Source organism: Sprattus sprattus, assembly GCF_963457725.1.
Source record: "Sprattus sprattus genome assembly, chromosome: 15".
NCBI classification, from domain to species: Eukaryota; Metazoa; Chordata; class Actinopteri; order Clupeiformes; family Clupeidae; genus Sprattus; species Sprattus sprattus.
The window spans coordinates 7359904-7379151 of NC_137913.1; the positions used below are offsets into that span (position 1 = coordinate 7359904).

Here is a 19248-nt window from a genome sequence, read left to right on the forward strand (position 1 = left end):
ACTGTATGACTTCTAGAAACAGATCAAAGGCACTGTATCTCTTATCTAGAAACAGACACATGCACACAAACACACACACAAACACACACACACACACACACACACACACACACACACACACACACACACACACACACACACACACACACACACACACACCACACACACACACACCATACACACACACACACACACACACACAGGCGACTGTTAATGTCCACAAGGGGATTTCAGCTTCTATGTCACTACCTAAGTTGCCACGTACTCCTAAAAACCAACAACACAAACCACAAGCCCCCCCAGGCCAAGCTGTGTGTGAGCTGTGTCTGTGTGTGTGTGTACGTGCTTGAAGGTTGCAAAAAAAAGGAGGTAGTTTACAGCCTAAGGCAGTCTGGGAATGTTAAAGTACAGGAAGTGTGTGTGTGTGTGTGTGTGTGTGTGTGTGTGTGTGTGTGTGTGTGTGTGTGTGTTTGGGTGTGCGTGTGTGTGAATCATCTTTCCCAGTGGTTCTTTTGACTGCACACACAAGTTTCGTTTTGTGCTGTTTCCATTCCAGCTAAGGGTTAGGTCTATAATGGGTGGGGGTGTTCACGCCATGTAACACCAGCTAGTCTGGGCTAATTACCAGCTTTGGGACATTCTCATGTATGTGTGTGCGTGTGTGTGCGTGTGTGTGTATGTGCGTTTGTGTGTGCGTGCGTGCGTGTGTGTGCGTGTGTGTGTGTTTCTAGATACACATGTCGTTCTTCTGTTAGCAGTGGGATAGTGTGTCTGTGTGCGCGTGTGAGTGTGTGCATGAGTGTGTGCATGTATGTGAGGGGGTTCAACACACACACACACACTTTCAACACCTATCAACACACAAAACTTAAACACACACACACACTTTAAACAACTATCAACACACAAACCTTAAACACCAACACAGACACACTTTAAACACCTATCAACACACACACACTTTAAACACTTATCAATACACACACACACCTGTAACACCAATCAACACACCTGAACCCTGACATTGCTGTAACCTACACAAACACACCTGACCTCTGAAGTGTAACCTCCAATACACACAAACACTCACCTGATCTCTGACCCTGACCCACAGGTGACCTATGACACACACACACTTGACCTCTGACCCCACTGTGACCTTTGACTGTGGCTGCCTGAATGCTGCCTAAAGCCTCATGTGAGCATGTTTAAAACTATCTCCCCTATCTGTGCCAGCCACACACACACACGAGAGGACTAAAGTGGAACACCATTAGCACACAAGCACCTTACGCACGCACACACACACACACACACACACAAGCACCTTACACACCAATCAACACACACACACACACACACACCTTACACACCAATCAAGACACACACACACACCTTACACACCCATCAAAGCACACACACACACACACACTCCTTACATACCAATCAAAACACACACACCAATCAACACACACACACACACACATCTTACACACCATCAATACACACGCACACACACGGACACACCTTACACACCAAATCACGCACACACACTGTGCCAGCCACCCACACGAGAGGACTAAAGTGGGACATCATTAGCCTACATTTATTAATGAGGTGATTCAGAGTCTCCATGCCGACGCGAGACAGGAGATGAAGCGCCGCGCTGCAGCCTGGTACTGAGGGGCCCACGGCACCGACCCGCCGACCTGCCCTCCTCTCACAGAGACCCACGGCACCGACCCGCTCTCCTCTCACAGAGACCCACGGCAACGACCCGCTCTCCTCTCACAGAGACCCACGGCAACGACCCGCTCTCCTCTCACAGAGACCCACGGCAACGACCCGCTCTCCTCTCACAGAGACCCACGGCAACGACCCGCTCTCCTCTCACAGAGACCCACAGCACCGACCCGCCGACCTGCCCTCCTCTCACTGAGACCCATGGCAACGACCCGCTCTCCTCTCACTGAGACCCACGGCACCGACCTGCTCTCTTCTCACAGAGAACCAAAACCGACCCGCCGACCCACTCTCCTCTCACAGAGAACCACAATCAGGGAAGAATGGGCCTCCAAAGCAGACAGACAGGGAAGAGATGGGACCCCAAAGCAACAGGGAACTAGAGACAGACCACCACTCCTTTGATTAGAGAAGGACGTCCAGCAAGACAGACAGCGTGCAGACAGTTCCGTCAGACAGACAGCATGCAGACAGTATCGTCAAACAAACGGCATGCAGACAGTATCGTCAGACAGTGTGCAGACAGCACCTTCAGACAGACAGCATGCAGATAGCATCGTCAGACAGACAGACAGTACTGTGCTTCCTCCCAAAAGCAGCGCTGTGATCTGAGTTGGGGCCCCTAATGCAGCTGCATTGATTGGCTGTGGCCTCAGGGGGCGGCAGGGGTGTAAAATAGCATAATAACCTCATTGCCAAGACACACTGGACACCATGTGCAATCAATAGACCCAACCTCCATCAGCAGAGCGCTCTCATCGTCTCAGTGCCTCGATTAAGCAGATTAAATCATACTCATGGATTACTAGGATGAAAAAAGCCCATGCTATTCCCATTCTGTTACTTTTGCTTTCACTGTTAGTTCGCAGACCAAGTTCACAGCTGAGTCATGTTGTCCTGGTGGACATGAGGCTGCTGGACATGAGGCTGCTGGAGTAGAGGACATGAGGCTGTTGGACATGAGGCTGGTGGACACAAGGCTGTTGGACATGAGGCTGTTGGACATGAGGCTGCTGGACACGAGGCTGCTGGCATGTTGGTACTAAGGCTGTTGGACATGAGGCTGGTGGACACGAGGCTGCTGGACACAAGGCTGTTGGACATGAGGCTGTTGGACATGAGGCTGCTGGACACGAGGCTGCTGGCATGTTGGTACTAAGGCTGTTGGACATGAGGCTGCTGGACACGAGGCTGCTGGCATGTTGGTACTAAGGCTGCTGGACACGAGGCTGTTGGCATGAGGCTGCTGGCATGAGGCTGTTGGACATGAGGTTGCTGGACACGAGGCTGCTGGCATGTTGGTACTAAGGCTGCTGGACACGAGGCTGTTGGCATGAGGCTGCTGGACATGAGGCTGCTGGCATGAGGCTGTTGGACATGAGGCTGCTGGACATGAGGCTGCTGGCATGAGGCTGCTGGCATGTTGGTACTAAGGCTGCTGGACATGAGGCTGCTGGACATGAGGCTGCTGGCATGTTGGTACTAAGGCTGCTGGACATGAGGCTGCTGGACATGAGGCTGCTGGACATGAGGCTGTTGGCATGAGGCTGCTGGACATGAGGCTGCTGGACACGAGGCTGCTGGACACAAGGCTGTTGGACACGAGGCTGCTGGCATGAGGCTGTTGGCATGTTGGTACTGAGGCATCCTCCTAAATCCTGAGCTGGCCATGTCCACAGAGCCACCATGACATCATCAGAATAGGGAATAAACCTCAGGCTGGGGTTTTTACTGATAATCTGCTCAGCTGGCTGGCTGGTGTGTGTTTGTGTGTGTGTGTGTGTGTGTGTGTGAGTGTGTGTGTGTGTGTGATTGTGATGATCCTAACTAGGGAGTGTCCCTGTGTGACAGATGTAATGTCCAGCTGGGACATCACCCTGCTTACACTACACATGCACTCACACACGCGCACAGACACACGTCCTGACTGCCACTCTAAGAGGGCACAGAGTTGGTTTACCCCACTGAGGAGAGAGTGACTAAAACTCATCAACACATCTGCATACGCCAATCTGTTTTCTCTCCCTTATAGCATGTTCCAATTGCTGATGGATGTGGAAACATTGCTCCTCACCCCCACTACTCCTCATCTACCCATATGGACAGCCAAACTTTACCCACTTCACTCTGTTTTTTTCCCTTTCTCTCCTAATCTAGACTATCTTCGCTATGGGACGCTGCTGTAGTCTCTCCACCTGATCTACCTGTAGAAACCCCTCGGCCAACTGAACCCACCGCCACCGCACTGCCGTACACTTACTCTACCCCATACCCTATGCTAGCATTTATATACGATATACATTATTGCCACCACCCACATGTTTCTCTGTTCCTACTCTCCTTACCCCTGTAACAGTAACCCTAGCAGCACAGTGCATACCCACTAAACTGGTCTTGTATGTATCATGTATATACCACCGGATGTCTGTATATATATTATGTACATCTACCAAATGCATGCTGTTCACAACACTTGTTGTTTCCCTTTCCCTTCTGCCACACAAACCTCCCCCCATCCCTCCCTTCCTATCTCCACCCGGTTGACCTCAAGCGGATTGGTCCCCCCTTATGTGCCGTGGTTCTGCTTAAGGTTCCTTTCCGAGTTTTTCCTTGCCGCTGTTGCCATTGCGCTTTTACTAAGGGGGTTCAGGCTCTGGGCTCTGTAAAGCGCCTTGAGCAAATGATTGTATTGCTATGGCGCTTAATAAATAAAATCTAATTTATTAAATTGAATCACATTTACAGCACAGGTTAATTACACATGTATCTCTATGTGTGCTGCCTACAGATAGACACTTATCTCTATGTAGCTCCCTAGGTCTTTAGGGGGGCATGTCCACACACAGCCCCTGTACATGTGTTTGTGTGTGTCTGTGTGTGTTTGTGTGTGTTTTCTGTGTGGGGATTTCCACACACAGAGAGCAGTGGGACACTGCTGTGTCACAGAGCGTCCAGCGTGACTCTTGCACATGTTTGATGTTAATCTCCTGGATTTGCGAGTCATCTGGCCATGGAAAGAAATCCCACGATCCTCTCTGCTCTCATGTCGATTATTTCACTGGCCCTGTGGTGGGGGCGTGTCCCCCAGCATGCTCTTACGTAACCGCAGCCTGGCAGCAACCTAGGCCATCATCCAATCTGCTGCCAAGAGCTACAGATTCACACTCATGACAGATGCATCGCACATATATCTTTCATATGTACTTCTCAAACAGATATTTTCCTTTACTCTACTGGTCTTAAATTTCTCTTCTAAGGTTAGCATTTGGCATTAGTAGGAAGCTGATAGTAGGAAGCTGGTAGCTTAAAGCATTGTCCATGAAATTAGGCTGGCATTGAAATAAAGCCAAGTTGACCTATTGAGCTTTAAACTAAAAGTATGTTATCTAAAGCTGGCCTTTAATCTCTTCCAACTTTGAATAAGTAGTATGCTAATGTAGTTAGCCGCTAAGAGAAGCACCACAGGCCACTCCATACTGTAAACACACCCCTCTTTGCGCTCTTGCATGTGTGATGCCAGCCCCGAACACACACGCACACACGCACACACGGATGCATACACGCACGCACGCACACACACACACACACACACACACACACACACACACACAGACAAAACAACAACAACAACACACCCCTGCTTATTGGCTTTTGTTTGTAATCATGGAAACTGGAAACATTACTGTCCGCAGCTTGGGCAGGACCCCATGTGACTGACTGTAGTCTGTGCTGTCAGGCATCATCTTCCCCTTTATGAGGCCGCTGCTCATTGGCCTCTTCGCACCACTAACAAAGGCCCTGTGAAACTCGGCACACCGCCTGACCCCTTTAGGGCAATTAACCCTGGGCAGGGGCAACTACAGTACACTGATGTCTGCTGACACATAAACACTAAGGGTGGCCAGCAACTGGGAAATTCATGGCCTCCACCGCAGCCTCTGCTAACATCACTAATGCAGCCTCAGCTAACATCGCTGACGCGACCTCCGCTAACACAGCCTCAGCTAACATCTCATACACAGCCTCAGCTAACATGACCAACGCAGCCTCAGCTAACATGACTGATGCAGCCTCAGCTAACATCGCTGACGCGACCTCCGCTAACACAGCCTCAGCTAACATGACTAATGCGGCCTCAGATAACATCACTAACGCATCCTCAGTAGGCCACTCTTCCTCAGCACGAACATCCCTACCACAGGGGGTAATAGATCACTACCACAGGGGGTAAGGGGAGATAGATCCCTACCACAGGGGGTAAGGGTAATAGATCACTACCACAGGGGGTAAGGGGAGATGCTCTACTGTACATACATGGCTATAGATGCACAACCACAGCTTTCCTCTGAGTGCCTGTGTCCCCAGCACCAGCAGGGGGAAAACAGACAGTACCATAGAGAGTTGCAACGCTGCACACACCATGTACAGGGAGAGCAGGGAGAGCAGAAAGAGCAGGCCCGCCCTCCACTGCCTTACAATCAGACCTGAGAGGGAATATGTTCTGTGTGACAGGAGAACATCAACATGAAGCAGCGCTGTGAACACACTTACCTCTGTCTCCTCCCCAGGCTCTGTAGAAACCGGTAACACTATACAGTACATGTAAATGCTAAACATCACCACTTAACCAAGTTCATTTCCTGTATGTGTGAATATATTTGGCAATTAAAAGAATTCTGATTCTGATTCTGATTCTGATTCTGATTCTGATTCTAATTCTAATTCTGATTCTGATTCTGATTACGCCTAGTATGCTTACCCAGATCTCCATGGTAGCTGTTGTCATGCGATGTGCGGCTGGAGGTGGTGGAGTGCCCGTCGCCGGGCCAAATCTTGCGGCCGCCCTTGATGGTCACTCCGGGCCGCCCCCGGACGGGGGGGCTGCCGCTCTCCAGGGACTGCTGCGAGTGCTGTGAGTGGGACCGGCTCTTGCTGAGGGGGTGCGGGGCCGTGGGGCTGGGGGACACGTGGCTGGACTGGCCCGAGGAGAAGTCCTCCTCGCTGGAGGTCAAGTTTTCGTTGGAGCTGCAGTCCGGCGTGTAGCCGTCCTCGAAGCTGCGCGGGGAGCAGGAGCGCCGCGGCCACGTCAGCGGCGCCGCATCAGGGCCGCGGCTGGGCCACGTCAGGGCCGCGTCCTCCCCGTCTCCCATGAGGCCCCCCACGTAGACGCTGGTGTAGGGGAGGCACTGGGGCTGGACCTCTGCCTTGCCCCCGTCCTGCCGCAGCAGGTTATCCTTCAAAAAGCGGGCGTTCAGCTCCGGGTCCTCACACTCGCGGTCCAGACTGCCAGCGCTGCCCTCGGAGGGGAGTCTGCGCTGCACGGGTCTGCACCCCTCCCCTGAACCGGCAGGCCGCCCCCCTGCAGCGAGGTGCCTCTCCATCAGCATGGCCTGGGAGCCCAGGCTGCTGATCTTCTCCGACACGTCTCGGTTGTTGACCTTCACCAGCCCCCGCTCGTGGTGGTACTCCATGTTCACGTAGGAGGGCCTGTCCGCCCCCGTCGCAGGGCCCGGCGGCCCTCTCCCCTCCGCCGCCGGCGCCGGCTGGGAGTCTCCCCTCCTGAGGCGCTCAAAGTTGGAGCGCAGGGCCGCCACACCGAGCCTCTCTTTGGGAGAGGAGTCCTGGGGAGCCTCGGCAGGCTCCTGAGCAGGCACGGGTTTCCATGGTGACCCTGTGCTCTTGTGTTTGATCGCCTCTCCTCTGTGTGAGTGCTCTGCCTCCAGCGCCCCCGGCCTCTCCGCGCTGGGCTGAACAGCGGGACTCTCGACTTCCAGCGACTGCTGGGAGTGGAGCCTTCCTCCCTCGGCTGAGGGACACCTGCCCCCGTTGCTGTCTGCAGGTGGCAGAGCTTCTGGAGCAGGAGGCTGATTCTCCTCGTTTAGCTGGGAGTTTCGCTCAAACCCCCACCTCTGGCGGTCGTAGCTCTTCCTCTCCTTGGCCAGGAGTGTTTGCAGGTAGATCATCCTGAAGCGCTCCTTGTTCACCTCCGTCTCCAGCTGCTTAATGGAGCCCTTGCATTTGTCCAGCTCCTGCGCAATGTCCCCCACGGAGTTCAGCTCCATGACTGGCGGGACAGACTCAGGGAACTGCGCTCTCCAGGCCTCCATGAAGCCCACCGGCTCCACCATGTTTGATGACTAAATGTATTCGATTTTCATAAACTACAAAACATGTAGAGATTATCATACGGTATGAGAGAACAGCATTTATTTGCCTTCATGTAAATAAAGTTTTTGTTGTCGCTCTTCAGTCTTTAGAACAACTCGGATAAGTGTTTGTCTCTTGCAATAGACAAGGCAAGGCAAATTATAAGTGTTCATGTTTCTCAGTAAATCAAAATATTAGACTGTCGTTTCCCTTCTTTGCCAAATCTTCGCAGCAAACAACTGTATGTACAGGATTAGCGCATCTGTCAAAGACGATTTAGTTCCAGAACTAAAGAGCTCATAGATTTACACACTTAAATCATCTCTTTTACGCGAGTTATCCACAGTATTTTCTCCAGTTGTGACCTACCATATTAATATCCCCCATAAGTATCAGTTTCCAGGACAATATTCCGTCGGAAAGTTAATCTTTTCCACTGTGAGGTTGAGTTGTGGGTTGATCGTAGCTGCAGTGGCATTGTTGTCCTCTTTTCGCACTTTAAATGTTCGCTACGACATTACTGTCCAGATTTGTGCTGCCACCAAAACACTTGTGTTAAATCTGTTTCACCCACTCCCGTGGCTCAATCTCGAGTTACTGCAGGAAAGGGAGGGACTTCACTGGATGGGATAAATAGTGGCTCCATTGCCAGGCGAAGTTTAAAGTCACAGCGTAGTTCGATGCTCTGGATTGCGTTGGCATACTAATGCACACAACCCTCAAAAGAACAACGATGGGTCCATCGTCTTTTTATCTTTTTTTTGATAGGCCCAACTCGGAAATGTTAAATAAAACGACACTATGCACAGAGAGCACATATTGCCTGTGGACCGTAGGCTATACACCTACTGCACATGCGAGTTGAGTCATCAAACTCAAACTCTAAAATCATCAAACATGATTTTATTAGATAGCTTAATCTATCTTCCTACTTATAATTATAGGCTGTTACCACAAGGTAAACCCACTATGCTCCCATGTCACCCAAGCATGTTAGTCCATACCTATTCAGTAATTGCTACTTATTTTAATTATTTGATACGTCCAAAAAAGGGAAAAGAATAAATAGAATGCATTTTCTGTCGAAAAATCATAGATGCGCTGCCTTACAGTAGGCGCAGAGAGAACACACAAAGATGTAGGCTTACAGAAAAGAAAAGAGGACAACTCGTGGAAACGTTCAAGTTCACAAGACATATTATGGACGTTTGGCACCATCTTGTGTTAAAACAGTAGGCCTAACTGAACTAGTGCCTGATGAATATTACGAACGCTTAAACAAATTGGTGATAGAGTATATGAGCATCACTTAATTCAGTTCGGCTTTATTTAGACTAACAGAACAGGAGGCACCTTAAAGTTTTATTTTGTTTTACCCTTTCACAGTATGCAAATATATTATATAAATAAATATTGCTATCATTATTCCCTTTTGAATTATTATTATTATTATTATTATTATTATTATTATTATTATTATTATTATTATTATTATGTCCTCCCGAGCAGGGCGGAAGAACGGCGGAGACTGAAGTCGTAGAAGAAGAAGAAGCAGAAGAAGAATGTGGGAAGACTTACTTCCGGTTCTACAGTGGGTGAGATGTTTTCATAAAATGTTCGAGTCGGGTTTTTATTACTGCGAACCATTTCTTGAAACTGGACATATATCTTAAGTATCTATTCTGGTGGGGTAGATTTAGACGGGTCTTTACCACCGTTAGCTCGTTAGCTGGGTTAACAGAAAATTGGCTCGTTCGACTCCAACGTTGACGTGACTTCACTTGTAACGGTACACAACAAACATGAAATGGGAAAGTAACGAACAATCGAAGTCAGCTTGCTAATATCAGGTTAAAATATAGCTAGCTAGATGTCAAAGCTACCTGCTAAATCACAAACACATAGCTAGTCACTTCATTACTTTGAATCCTGGTTGGTGAACAACAATAGTGCACTTTTGTGTGTGTGTGTGTGCCAGCCAGATAGCATTGGAGGCTGATTAAACCACAAGACCTGGATAGTTCTTGGAGCTTTTTAATTAAGGGGTCGGAGTGATGTCTTTCAGTAGGCTATTCACTGCAGAGTTGGTGGTTTTAAAGAAGCATGATGGTGTTTAACTTGAGCTAGCGGTACCTACCTACAAAGCATGCAAAAAAACATGTAAACACAATCAAAAGCCAAGTTGGCACTGATAAAAGCGTATTGTTGGCCATGTCGTGCTGTTAACTTTCACGGGGTGTTCGACCCTAACTACAGAACCTCACAGTGCCTAGCCTGGGTGGCTAGTGGGAAAGACAGGTGTGTTTATCTGTCCTTCACATGACTATATGCACTCAAAAATTATTTTTAAGATGATACCAAAGACTAGGTTATCATGAAAACATACCACAAGAAGTGACACATTGTTTTCAAAGCGTTGCCTCAATGTGGGCTCTAGATCGGACTGGGAACGGATAGTGTGTAAACCTTCAGACCCGATGTAGTCGGGTAGACAGAAGCAGAATGAATAGGGTTATAGTATCCTCGTGTGTTTTAACCAATAGCAGAAACAGAAGCAGCTCTGAAGGGTGTGTCAAAGAACCTGAGCATCAGACTGGCTTGGTGGTGAAGATATGTGATATGTGAGTGAAAGAGTAAAGGGACACCTCTGTTTAGTCCAGGGCCAGGTGTTCTCCTCAGCCAGGTGGTAGGAGGCCAGGGTGCATTTTGGAAGCTGGTGGGGGTGGAGCTATCTTTTGCTCATAGCTTGACTGTTCTCCCTTGTACGTCGCTTTGGACAAAACGGTCTGCTTAATGACTAAATGTAAATGTAGGCCGATGGGAACAGGTAAACATTACAGACAGTGTGCAGTATTTCGTGAAATACTGTAACTGGTAAACCTCTACTTCATTGCAGGTAGTATACACAGGAAGGAAAGATGAAATTAACGTCAAAGTCTAAGAGAAGCTGTTTTGTTTGTCTGCAGAGGGAAGAGACAGTGGGCCAGAGGGCTGGAAGCATGCCTTTCTTACACGGATTCAGGCGCATCGTGTACGAGTACCAGCCGCTAGTGGACGCTGTGCTGTGTGTAGTGGGGCTGCAGGAGGATGCCAGTACCAAAACAGAGAGGTGAGTTCATAGACATGAATAGGCTATTCATGTCTATGGGTGAGTTTGTCTGAGGGGCAGAAAGAAGCAAAAACAGCTGTGGGTTTGCCCCTGAGGGGCAGAAACAGAACTGTAGGCTTGACTGAGTGATGCCAGTGGGCAGCAGGGGTTAAAAAAAAAAAAAAAAATCCTTTAATTTAATGTAGGTACCAATACAGCAATGTAAACATCCTTCATTACAAGTAAAAGTCCTGCAGGAAATATACTACTTAAGTATTAGCAACAAAATGTATTAAAAGTACTGGTTTGGTCCGTCTGAATGATATATTAATTCACATGACTACATTAGATCATTAACACTGAAGCATTAGTTTGTAAGCAGCATGTTACTGTTACTGTTTTATCTACTGGAGGTTGAGCTAGTTTGAACTACTTATAGATAGGGCACCAGGAATTGGGAATTTAATTGATCTGAAATGTGTGTGCGTGTCTGTGTGTGCCTGTCTGTGTGTGTGTGTGTGCCTGTCTGTGTGTGTGTGTGCCTGTGTGTGTGTGTGTGTGTGTGTGTGTGCCTGTCTTTGTGTGTGTGTGTGTGTGTGTGTGTGTGTGTGTGTCTGTGTGTGCCTGTCTTTGTGTGTGTGTGTGTGTGTGTGTGTGTGTGTCTGTGTGTGCCTGTGTGTGTGTGTCTGTGTCTTGTGTGTGTGTGTGTGTGTGTGTGTGTGTGTGTGTGTGTGCCTGTGCCTGTGCGTGTGTATGCATGCTTTTCTAGGTCCACTGCAGAGGATGGTGTGTCTGACTCCTTGGAGGAGGTGCTGGCGAGGGAGGCGCAGTCTGCTGTGTTTGTGGAGGGCATCAGCTGCGCTCTGTTCAAGGTGGCGGAGGGCGGCCTGGTCGGAGCCGCTGAGGTGCTGCTGCGCTACGGAGCCGACCTCAACTTTGAGGGTAAGGGTGAAGGAGCGGCTCTCTAGGGAGCAGGGTTCTAAGGAGCTGGGTTCTAGGGAGCTGGGTTCTAGGGAGCAGGGTTCTTAGGAGCGGGGTTCTAGGGAGCAGGGTTCTAGGGAGCGGGGTTCTAGGGAGCAGGGTTCTAGGGAGCAGGGTTCTTAGGAGCAGGGTTCTAGGGAGCAGGGTTCTAGGGAGCAGGGTTCTAGGGAGCTAGGTTCTAGGGAGCTAGGTTCTAGGGAGCAGGGTTTTAGGGAGCAGGGTTCTTAGGAGCGGGCCTCATAACTGATCGCTATGCTACGTCAGCTTCCAGAGCCATAGCCACCGGTGTTTTCTCACTGGTGTTTTGGGACTGTTTCCCAAAACCGTTGCTAAGCAAACACCATGATAACCATGAGAGAGACGGTGTCCAAAATCAGTCTCTTGATCATTTAACTTCTGTTACTTTACTTTACTTTACTTTACTTCCCTTTACTTCTGTAACCATGTTGATTTTGGTTAGGTTTAGTGTTAGCTACTTTAAGAGTTACGGTTAGCTGCTTTAAGGTTTCTGTCGGGATACCAATCTGCAGAATATAAGTAGATCAGACACACACATCATCACATATCACTACTGTGTGTTTGCAGTAGGTTCTCAAAGAGGCTAAACTTCATTTATTACACTTGGTCATTTACGGAGGTAGCTGTTGTTTCAAATTGGTAAGCTAAAGAGTCGGGTTTGAGAACTTTGAGTGTGAAGAGCTAGGCTCTAGATTTCAGCTTGTCTGGTTACTGTTCTGCAGCTGGTCTCTCAACTCTCTCTCTCCTCCCCTCCCCTCCTATTCCTCCCTCTCTCTCTCCTCTCCTCCTCTTCCTCCTTCCCTACTTTCTCTCTCCTCCTCCTCTCTCCTCCCTCTCTCTGTTCAGACCCGGTGTCCTACTACAACCCTCTTCATATAGCAGTGCTGAGGAACAGACCCCTCATGGTGCAACTGCTGGTCCAGCATGGGGCCGACATCAACAAGAGAGACAGGGTGAGACAACACACACAGACTTCTCCTTCACCACACTGTGTGTGTGTGTGTGTGTGTGTGTGTGTGTGTGTGTGTGTGTGTGTGTGTGTGTGTGTGTGTGTGTGTGTGTGTGTGTGTGTGTGTGTGTGTGTGTGTGTGTGTGTGTGTGTGTGTGTGAGAGACAGAAACATTCTAGGAGCACAGGCTGTGGTGCAGAATCAGACCTTACATTCACTGCATCACATGGGACTTTTTCTGCCGTTTGTTTGTGTGTGTGTGTGTGCGTGTGCGTGTGCGTGTGCGTGTGCGTGTGCGTGTGCGTGTGCGTGTGGCTGTGTGTGTGTGTGTGATTTCTTTCAGATTCATGAGAGTAGTCCACTGGACCTGGCATGTGAGGAAGCAGACAGACTGCCGTGTCTGCGTATGCTGCTGACATTGGGAGCGAATGTAAATGCCCAGGACAAGAACGGTGAGCTTCTACTGTCAGAGAACATCCCCCTTACTGATCCGAGAACATCCCTGTCACTGACCAGAGATCAGAGAACATCCACGTCACTCTGCTAGACTTCTAGTTTAGCTGCACTTCTGGTTCATCTTCACAGAATCAGATACTTTACCCACTGCAATGATCAGTTCTTGTTTGCTTTGCTGTAATAATTAGTTCTAGTTCGCCTTGCTGTGATACTAAGTTCTAGTTTGCTCTGCTGTAGTAATTAGTTCTAGTTTGCTTTGCTGTAATAATTCATTATAGTTGTCCTTGCTGTGAGACTACGTTCTAGTCGCTTTGCTGTAGTAATTAGTTCTAGTTTGCTTTGCTATACTAATTAGTTCTAGTTTGCTCTGCTGTAGTGTTTAGTTCTAGTTTGCCTTGATGTAATAATTAGTTCTAGTTTGCCTTGCTGTTGTGGTTAGTTCTGATTCGCCTTGATGTAGTAATTAGTCCTGTCCTGGTTTGTGTAGTGTGCAGTAATAGCTTTATTCATTAATGAATGCCAACGACAATCAAGTCCCGTCCACCTCTCTCTGTTCCCTCTGCAGCCACTGTGCAAACATGTAGTTGTATTACAGACTATTCTATGGAGGGTAGGCTACAGGAGGTGCACACACAGTATAAGCAGTGTTTCCCACAGAAATTTTGGAGACTATGGGGGGGGGGGGGGGGGGGGGGGGCCGCACATATCCGGGGATGGGGGGGACGCGCGGTGGGCGCATGTTTACCGGTTTACCACTTTGGGGGGGGGGGATGTTTTTTCGGCCTAAAATTCCTGATTTCGCGGGAGCTTCCCACTTTTGGGGGGGATAAGCCCCTACATAAAACCTATTATTTTTCCTGTCACCCAACAAAACTAGGGGGGTCTGGGGGCATGCTCCCCCATAAGATTTTTTTTTTAAAATAACCTTTTAAATAGTGTCCTCTAGTGGGTTTTAGGAAGATAAATTAACAAATTGAGATTTAAAATATGGCACAAATATAAACATATTGAAGACATCTGCTGAGATTTTGTTTGGGATTTGTGTGAAGCAAGAGCACCCTGACCCGGGAGAGAAAGCTTAGGAACAGCTACTACACTTTGCCTCCACATATTAATGTGAGGCCTCCTTCTCTGCAATGACTGATCAAAACAAAGCAGAGAAACAGACTGTGCCTGGAGAAGAGCTTGATATCAGCAGTTGCCTCCCTTTGTTTTAGGAAGAGAAATTAACAAATGTAGATTTAAAATATGGCACAAAAATAAACATATTGAAGACTAATGGTCTAAAGGTGCTCATTATAGTTAATGTCAGATATCCTCTGTTCAATTTTCAAACTCTCCCTCACTATATTACTTTTTTGATCGAGCAATATTCCATGACACCTGATACGATGCCAACGTGACCGTTTCAGAGTACTTAGCCGAGTCTGACTGATGTATCAAAGAATGTACCTTGTGCTTGCCCAGCTCTGCTTTTAGGAACTCCTGGGCTATGTTAGCATCCAAGTTCAAGGCTTTAAAATGCGACCGTGACGTCTGCATATTAAGCAAAGGGGTTTTCCATTTCGCTCCGCAAATAATTCCTCCCATTCAGGCAAGAAGGCCCGGTGTTCATATTCATACATTCGTTTAGCTCTACGCTTTGCTGGATCCATGGCATTCGTTCAGTAGCTAGCTACCGCTAGTCTGGCTAGTAACTTTCTGAAACTGGGTGCACACATTAGAATGTTTCACTTTGGAACATTAACGTTACTTGAAGACATCTCTCAAGATCGAGTGATGACAAAATACACATGAATAAATACCCCCATTCAAATCGGACAGCTTTTTGACTGTATTTCCAAATATATTGCGAGCAAAATATGCATTTTAGATGGTTTAGATGGCCGGCAACTACTAACTGCTATCTTATCTTCAAACAGAAAGTAACGTGTGCGCATCGGGGCAGAAGTCCGCAGAGGACAATTGTAAACTCGCGATCATCTAGTGACAAAAATGACATGCCGTTGTGCAAATAAGATAAATAACACAAAGCTATTTATTGTGTTTAATAAAATAACAAGCTATAGAGTATAGACCTGTTCTATAGGAAAGGTATCCTTAACTGACTTCCGTTGTGATCTGGCGCTTTATAGAAAATTAAATTGAGCAAAGTTAACTTGACCTTTCAGGGGGGGTGCCGTTGGGGGGCGGGGCACCCCCTTATACAATGGTAGGGGAAACACTAACATATCTCAACAGTGTTTTGTTTTCGGCACAGTCGCAGGCAGACAGCCGAACTTCGTGCTCTCATGCAATCCCAATGAGAGCGACACGAACTTCGTCTGAGCAAAAAAAAAAAAAAAAAAACTGTGCACGCAGAGACTATGGCGGCCGAAATTAGACTATGGCGGTGCGCCATAGTCTCGTCAATATGTGGGAAACACTGGTATAAGACTCTTGTGCACCTTCAGCCACCTCAAGACCCTCCAGCTAGCTGCCATACCAGCGCTGCCACATAGCCAATGAAGTTGTCTCTTCTTTCAGGTAAAACAGCTTTGCTCCATGCTCTGGCCAGCAGTGATGGGCTCACAGTCAAGAACACTGACAACATCAGACTGCTGCTTGAAGGAGGTACTTCTAACCCTAACACATACCAGTGCATGTGTCCTGTAACTTCGAACCCTAACACATAAATTAAATTTAATTCAATTGTATTTATTTAGCGCCATAACAATACAATTGTCTCAAGGTGCTTTACAGAGCCCAGAGCCTGAACCACAATAAGTCATTGTGTCCTGTAACATCCAGAAGATGGCTAAATTATGCTCTGTCTGTCTCTGTGTCTGTCTGTCTGTCTGTCTCTGTGTCTGTTTGTCTGTCTGTCTGTCTGTCTGTCTGCACCTGTCTGCACCTGTCTGTCTCTCTTTCTCTGTCTGTCTGTCTGTCTGTCTGCACCTGTCTGTCTGTCTTTCTTTCTCTGTCTGTCTGTCTGTCTGTGTCCTCAGGCGCCAGTGTCAAGGCGTGCACCAGCGATGAGGAGACTGTGATGTCTTCTCTGGTGTTCCTGGTGAAGGAGACTTTCGACAGTTCGGATGAGGACGCCGCTGAGATGGGGCGCTTCTGCTTGTGTGTCACTGAGCTGCTGCTGGACCACGGTGCCGACCCGAGCTGCAGCTGGTCCCCCAAGGGGCCAGGGGGCGCTGGAGAGGATATAGAGGATGAGGACCAGGAGGAGGATGCGGAGCCCTCGCTCACACAGACCTGCCTGGAGCACTTTGACCTGCTCTTCCCTCTGGCTGTGCTGCTGCTGCAGCGCGGCGTCTCCCTGCAGTGCCCGCGCCACGGCGCCCCCTGTTGGTCTGGCCCACAGCTGCTGCTCCGGCGCCTGGAGGCTGCGCTGCTGGAGAGCTCCAGCCCTGCAGAGGCAGCAGACCTACAGGCCCAGGCCGAGGCCCTCCTGGACCTGGCCCAGACCTGCTGCACCCGCATCCCCCCTGTGGAACCCCCCCATCCCCATCCGCACCCCCAGCCTCCCCCCCTCGAGGCTGTGGTGGAGCTCAGGGCCCAGCTCGTGGAGCAGGAGACGCGGCCCCCTCCCCTGCGCCTCCTCTGCCGGAGGCTCCTGCGCCGCTGCCTTCTGCCGTGGCCCCTGGAGCCCAAGGTCCGGCAGCTGCCCCTGCCCGACCGCCTCAAAGACTTCCTGCTGCCCGAGGCCAGCATGCAGTGCAGACCTGGGTGGGACCGCTGCCGGCCCAGACGCAACCCCCCGCTGACGAGACGCTAGTCACCAGCACCATAGCCTGGGCCAAGCAGAGCCACAATGCAGACTGCATTCTGGGCCAGCAGCTCTGTGTGATGGCCGTGGGGGTGAGGGGGCCTTTGGCTCTGAGATGCTGTCAGGGAGCCTGTGAGAAGAGAGGAAGAGGTAGAGAGGAAGAGGAAGGTGCAGAGGTGAGGGGGCCTGTGGCTGTTGGAGCTTCAGCAGGGTCCAGGCTGACTGGCTGAATGGCGGGCCGGTGACACACTGGACGTTATTGGTGTGGTGGGTGCTGTTCATGCTCCAGTTGCTGTGTTGCCACCCACACTCTGAAACATTCATTAGTATTGGCCCTGTGTTCAGTCTCCACCAGGGGGCGTCTGTGTTCCTTCATTCATGCGGTCAACAAGGTGCCTTGCAGAACCTTAGGAAAGGTTCATTTTGTTTGATTTGACGTCTGTGGTGTCTTTAATGTGCCTGGGTTTTTATTTGTGAAGGCAGTGGTTCCTACACACACACACACACACACACGTTTGTTACAATAATGCTATGTGAAGCCAGTGGTTCCTACACACACACACACACACACACACACACGTGCCTTACAAAAGTGCCACATGAAGCCAGTGGTTCCTTCACACACACACACACACACACACACACACACACGTACGTTACCATAGTGCCACGTGATGCCAGTGTTCCACTGGGGAGCAAAAAGAAGTACACCGCTCATTTCTGATTGGATGGTTTGTTCTGTGAAATAAAAGCCTTATGTTGCAACATTTTGTGTGTTATAATACGATGCGTCACTACCAGCCAAGTATACTCAGAGGTCCAAAGAATGTCATGAGATATGCTACCATATAACTACCAGCCAAGTATACTCAGAGGTCCAAAGAATGTCATGAGATATACTACCATATAACTACCAGCCAAGTATACTCAGAGGTCCAAAGAATGTCATGAGATATGCTACCATATAACTACCAGCCAAGTATACTCAGAGGTCCAAAGAATGTCATGAGATATACTACCATATAACTACCAGCCAAGTATACTCAGAGGTCCAAAGAATGTCATGAGATATGCTACCATATAACTACCAGCCAAGTTTACTCATAGGTTAAAAGAATGTCATGAAATATACTACTATACTCAAGAGATGTGTGGAGTTGGAGGTACGTGGACATGACAGTACCACACATCACCACCAGAGAGAGGTATACTCATGTACTCAATATGGTTTGGTGCAACAGAGACCACAGAGATTGGGAAATGGCAACAATACCATAGTTAATGTACAGAAAGTATTACATGGTTAAAACAAATATTTAAAACGAGACTTGTAAATGAAACTATATTGAGATATTCTAGTTGAACAAACATGACATTTCGTTGCCTCTGTACCTGTACTCTGTGCAATGACAATACAATTAAATCCAATCCAATTCCATAGGCTTGAAAAAGGTAAACAGTGCACAACCAGGAAGTGTTCTGTGTGGTTGAATATGGATAGGAAGTGGGCTCCGTGTTAAACTACGTTTCCCAGAGGATCCTGGCTCTTCCTGTCTCTGCAGATCATTTTCACATTGCCCCAACCCTAGAGGATGATGGAAGCTTACTAATGTATTTTTTACACTAGAGCAGACGCACCCTACTCCAGTTCATTGGGTGCATTGGGTGCATTGGGTGCAATGTAATAAAGAAAAAAGCGCACTCTCAAGCGTATACTCTTAATTGATTTATTGGAAGCATATCAAAGAGTGGCGCGTTTCAGCACTAAACTGTCTTCAGCTTCTCTGAGGAGAGGCGAGAAAGGAGGGAGGGAGGGAGGAAGAGGAGGAGGAGAGAGAAGAGGAGACGCTGAGCTTTCTAAAAGCCACAGGTGGGCCATATGAGGTTAGCCAATCACCTGCCTGGACAAAGCAAGACGAAAAAGGGGCAAAGAACACAAAAATTAAGGTCCAGAAACATATACATATGTTTTTAATTTTTTTTATTAATTACTAAGCCAACAGAATAAATAGACTCTATACATAGATAAAAAAAAATAGACTGTACATAGATGTAGCGTCTTTATTTTGTGTTCTTTGAATTTCTCTTAGTAATGTCTACCTGTAGGAC

At 48.5% G+C, this 19248-nt stretch overlaps 2 protein-coding genes across 4 annotated transcripts in view; one reads left to right on the top strand and one right to left on the bottom strand.

Annotated features, from left to right (window-relative positions):
- Positions 1-7871, bottom strand: part of LOC308376240 (breakpoint cluster region protein) — a gene marked incomplete at its 5' end in the record, with an annotated part of 30048 nt that extends 22177 nt beyond the window's left edge. Inside the window, one exon of the mRNA XM_080852535.1 lies at positions 6503-7871. Within this exon, the coding sequence (XP_080708661.1) occupies positions 6503-7871 (1369 nt within the window). The remainder of the gene's footprint in view (positions 1-6502) is intronic.
- A 1581-nt stretch (positions 7872-9452) lies between these two features.
- Positions 9453-17877, top strand: asb6 (ankyrin repeat and SOCS box containing 6; the record flags this gene model as incomplete). 3 transcript variants are annotated; one of them, XM_080852914.1, is made up of 7 exons in its annotated part: positions 9453-9485; positions 10857-10999; positions 11748-11920; positions 12824-12930; positions 13270-13378; positions 15909-15995; positions 16370-17877. In XM_080852914.1, 7 exons carry the CDS (start codon positions 9453-9455, stop codon positions 17146-17148), a joined length of 1431 nt encoding a protein of 476 aa, XP_080709040.1. In that variant the 3' UTR covers positions 17149-17877. The 3 variants fall into 3 exon arrangements, with proteins under 3 accessions (XP_080709040.1, XP_080709042.1, XP_080709041.1); XM_080852916.1 differs by having other exon boundaries at positions 9464-9481; XM_080852915.1 differs by lacking the exon at positions 9453-9485 and adding an exon at positions 9621-9679.
- Between the last annotated feature and the right edge of the window lie 1371 nt (positions 17878-19248).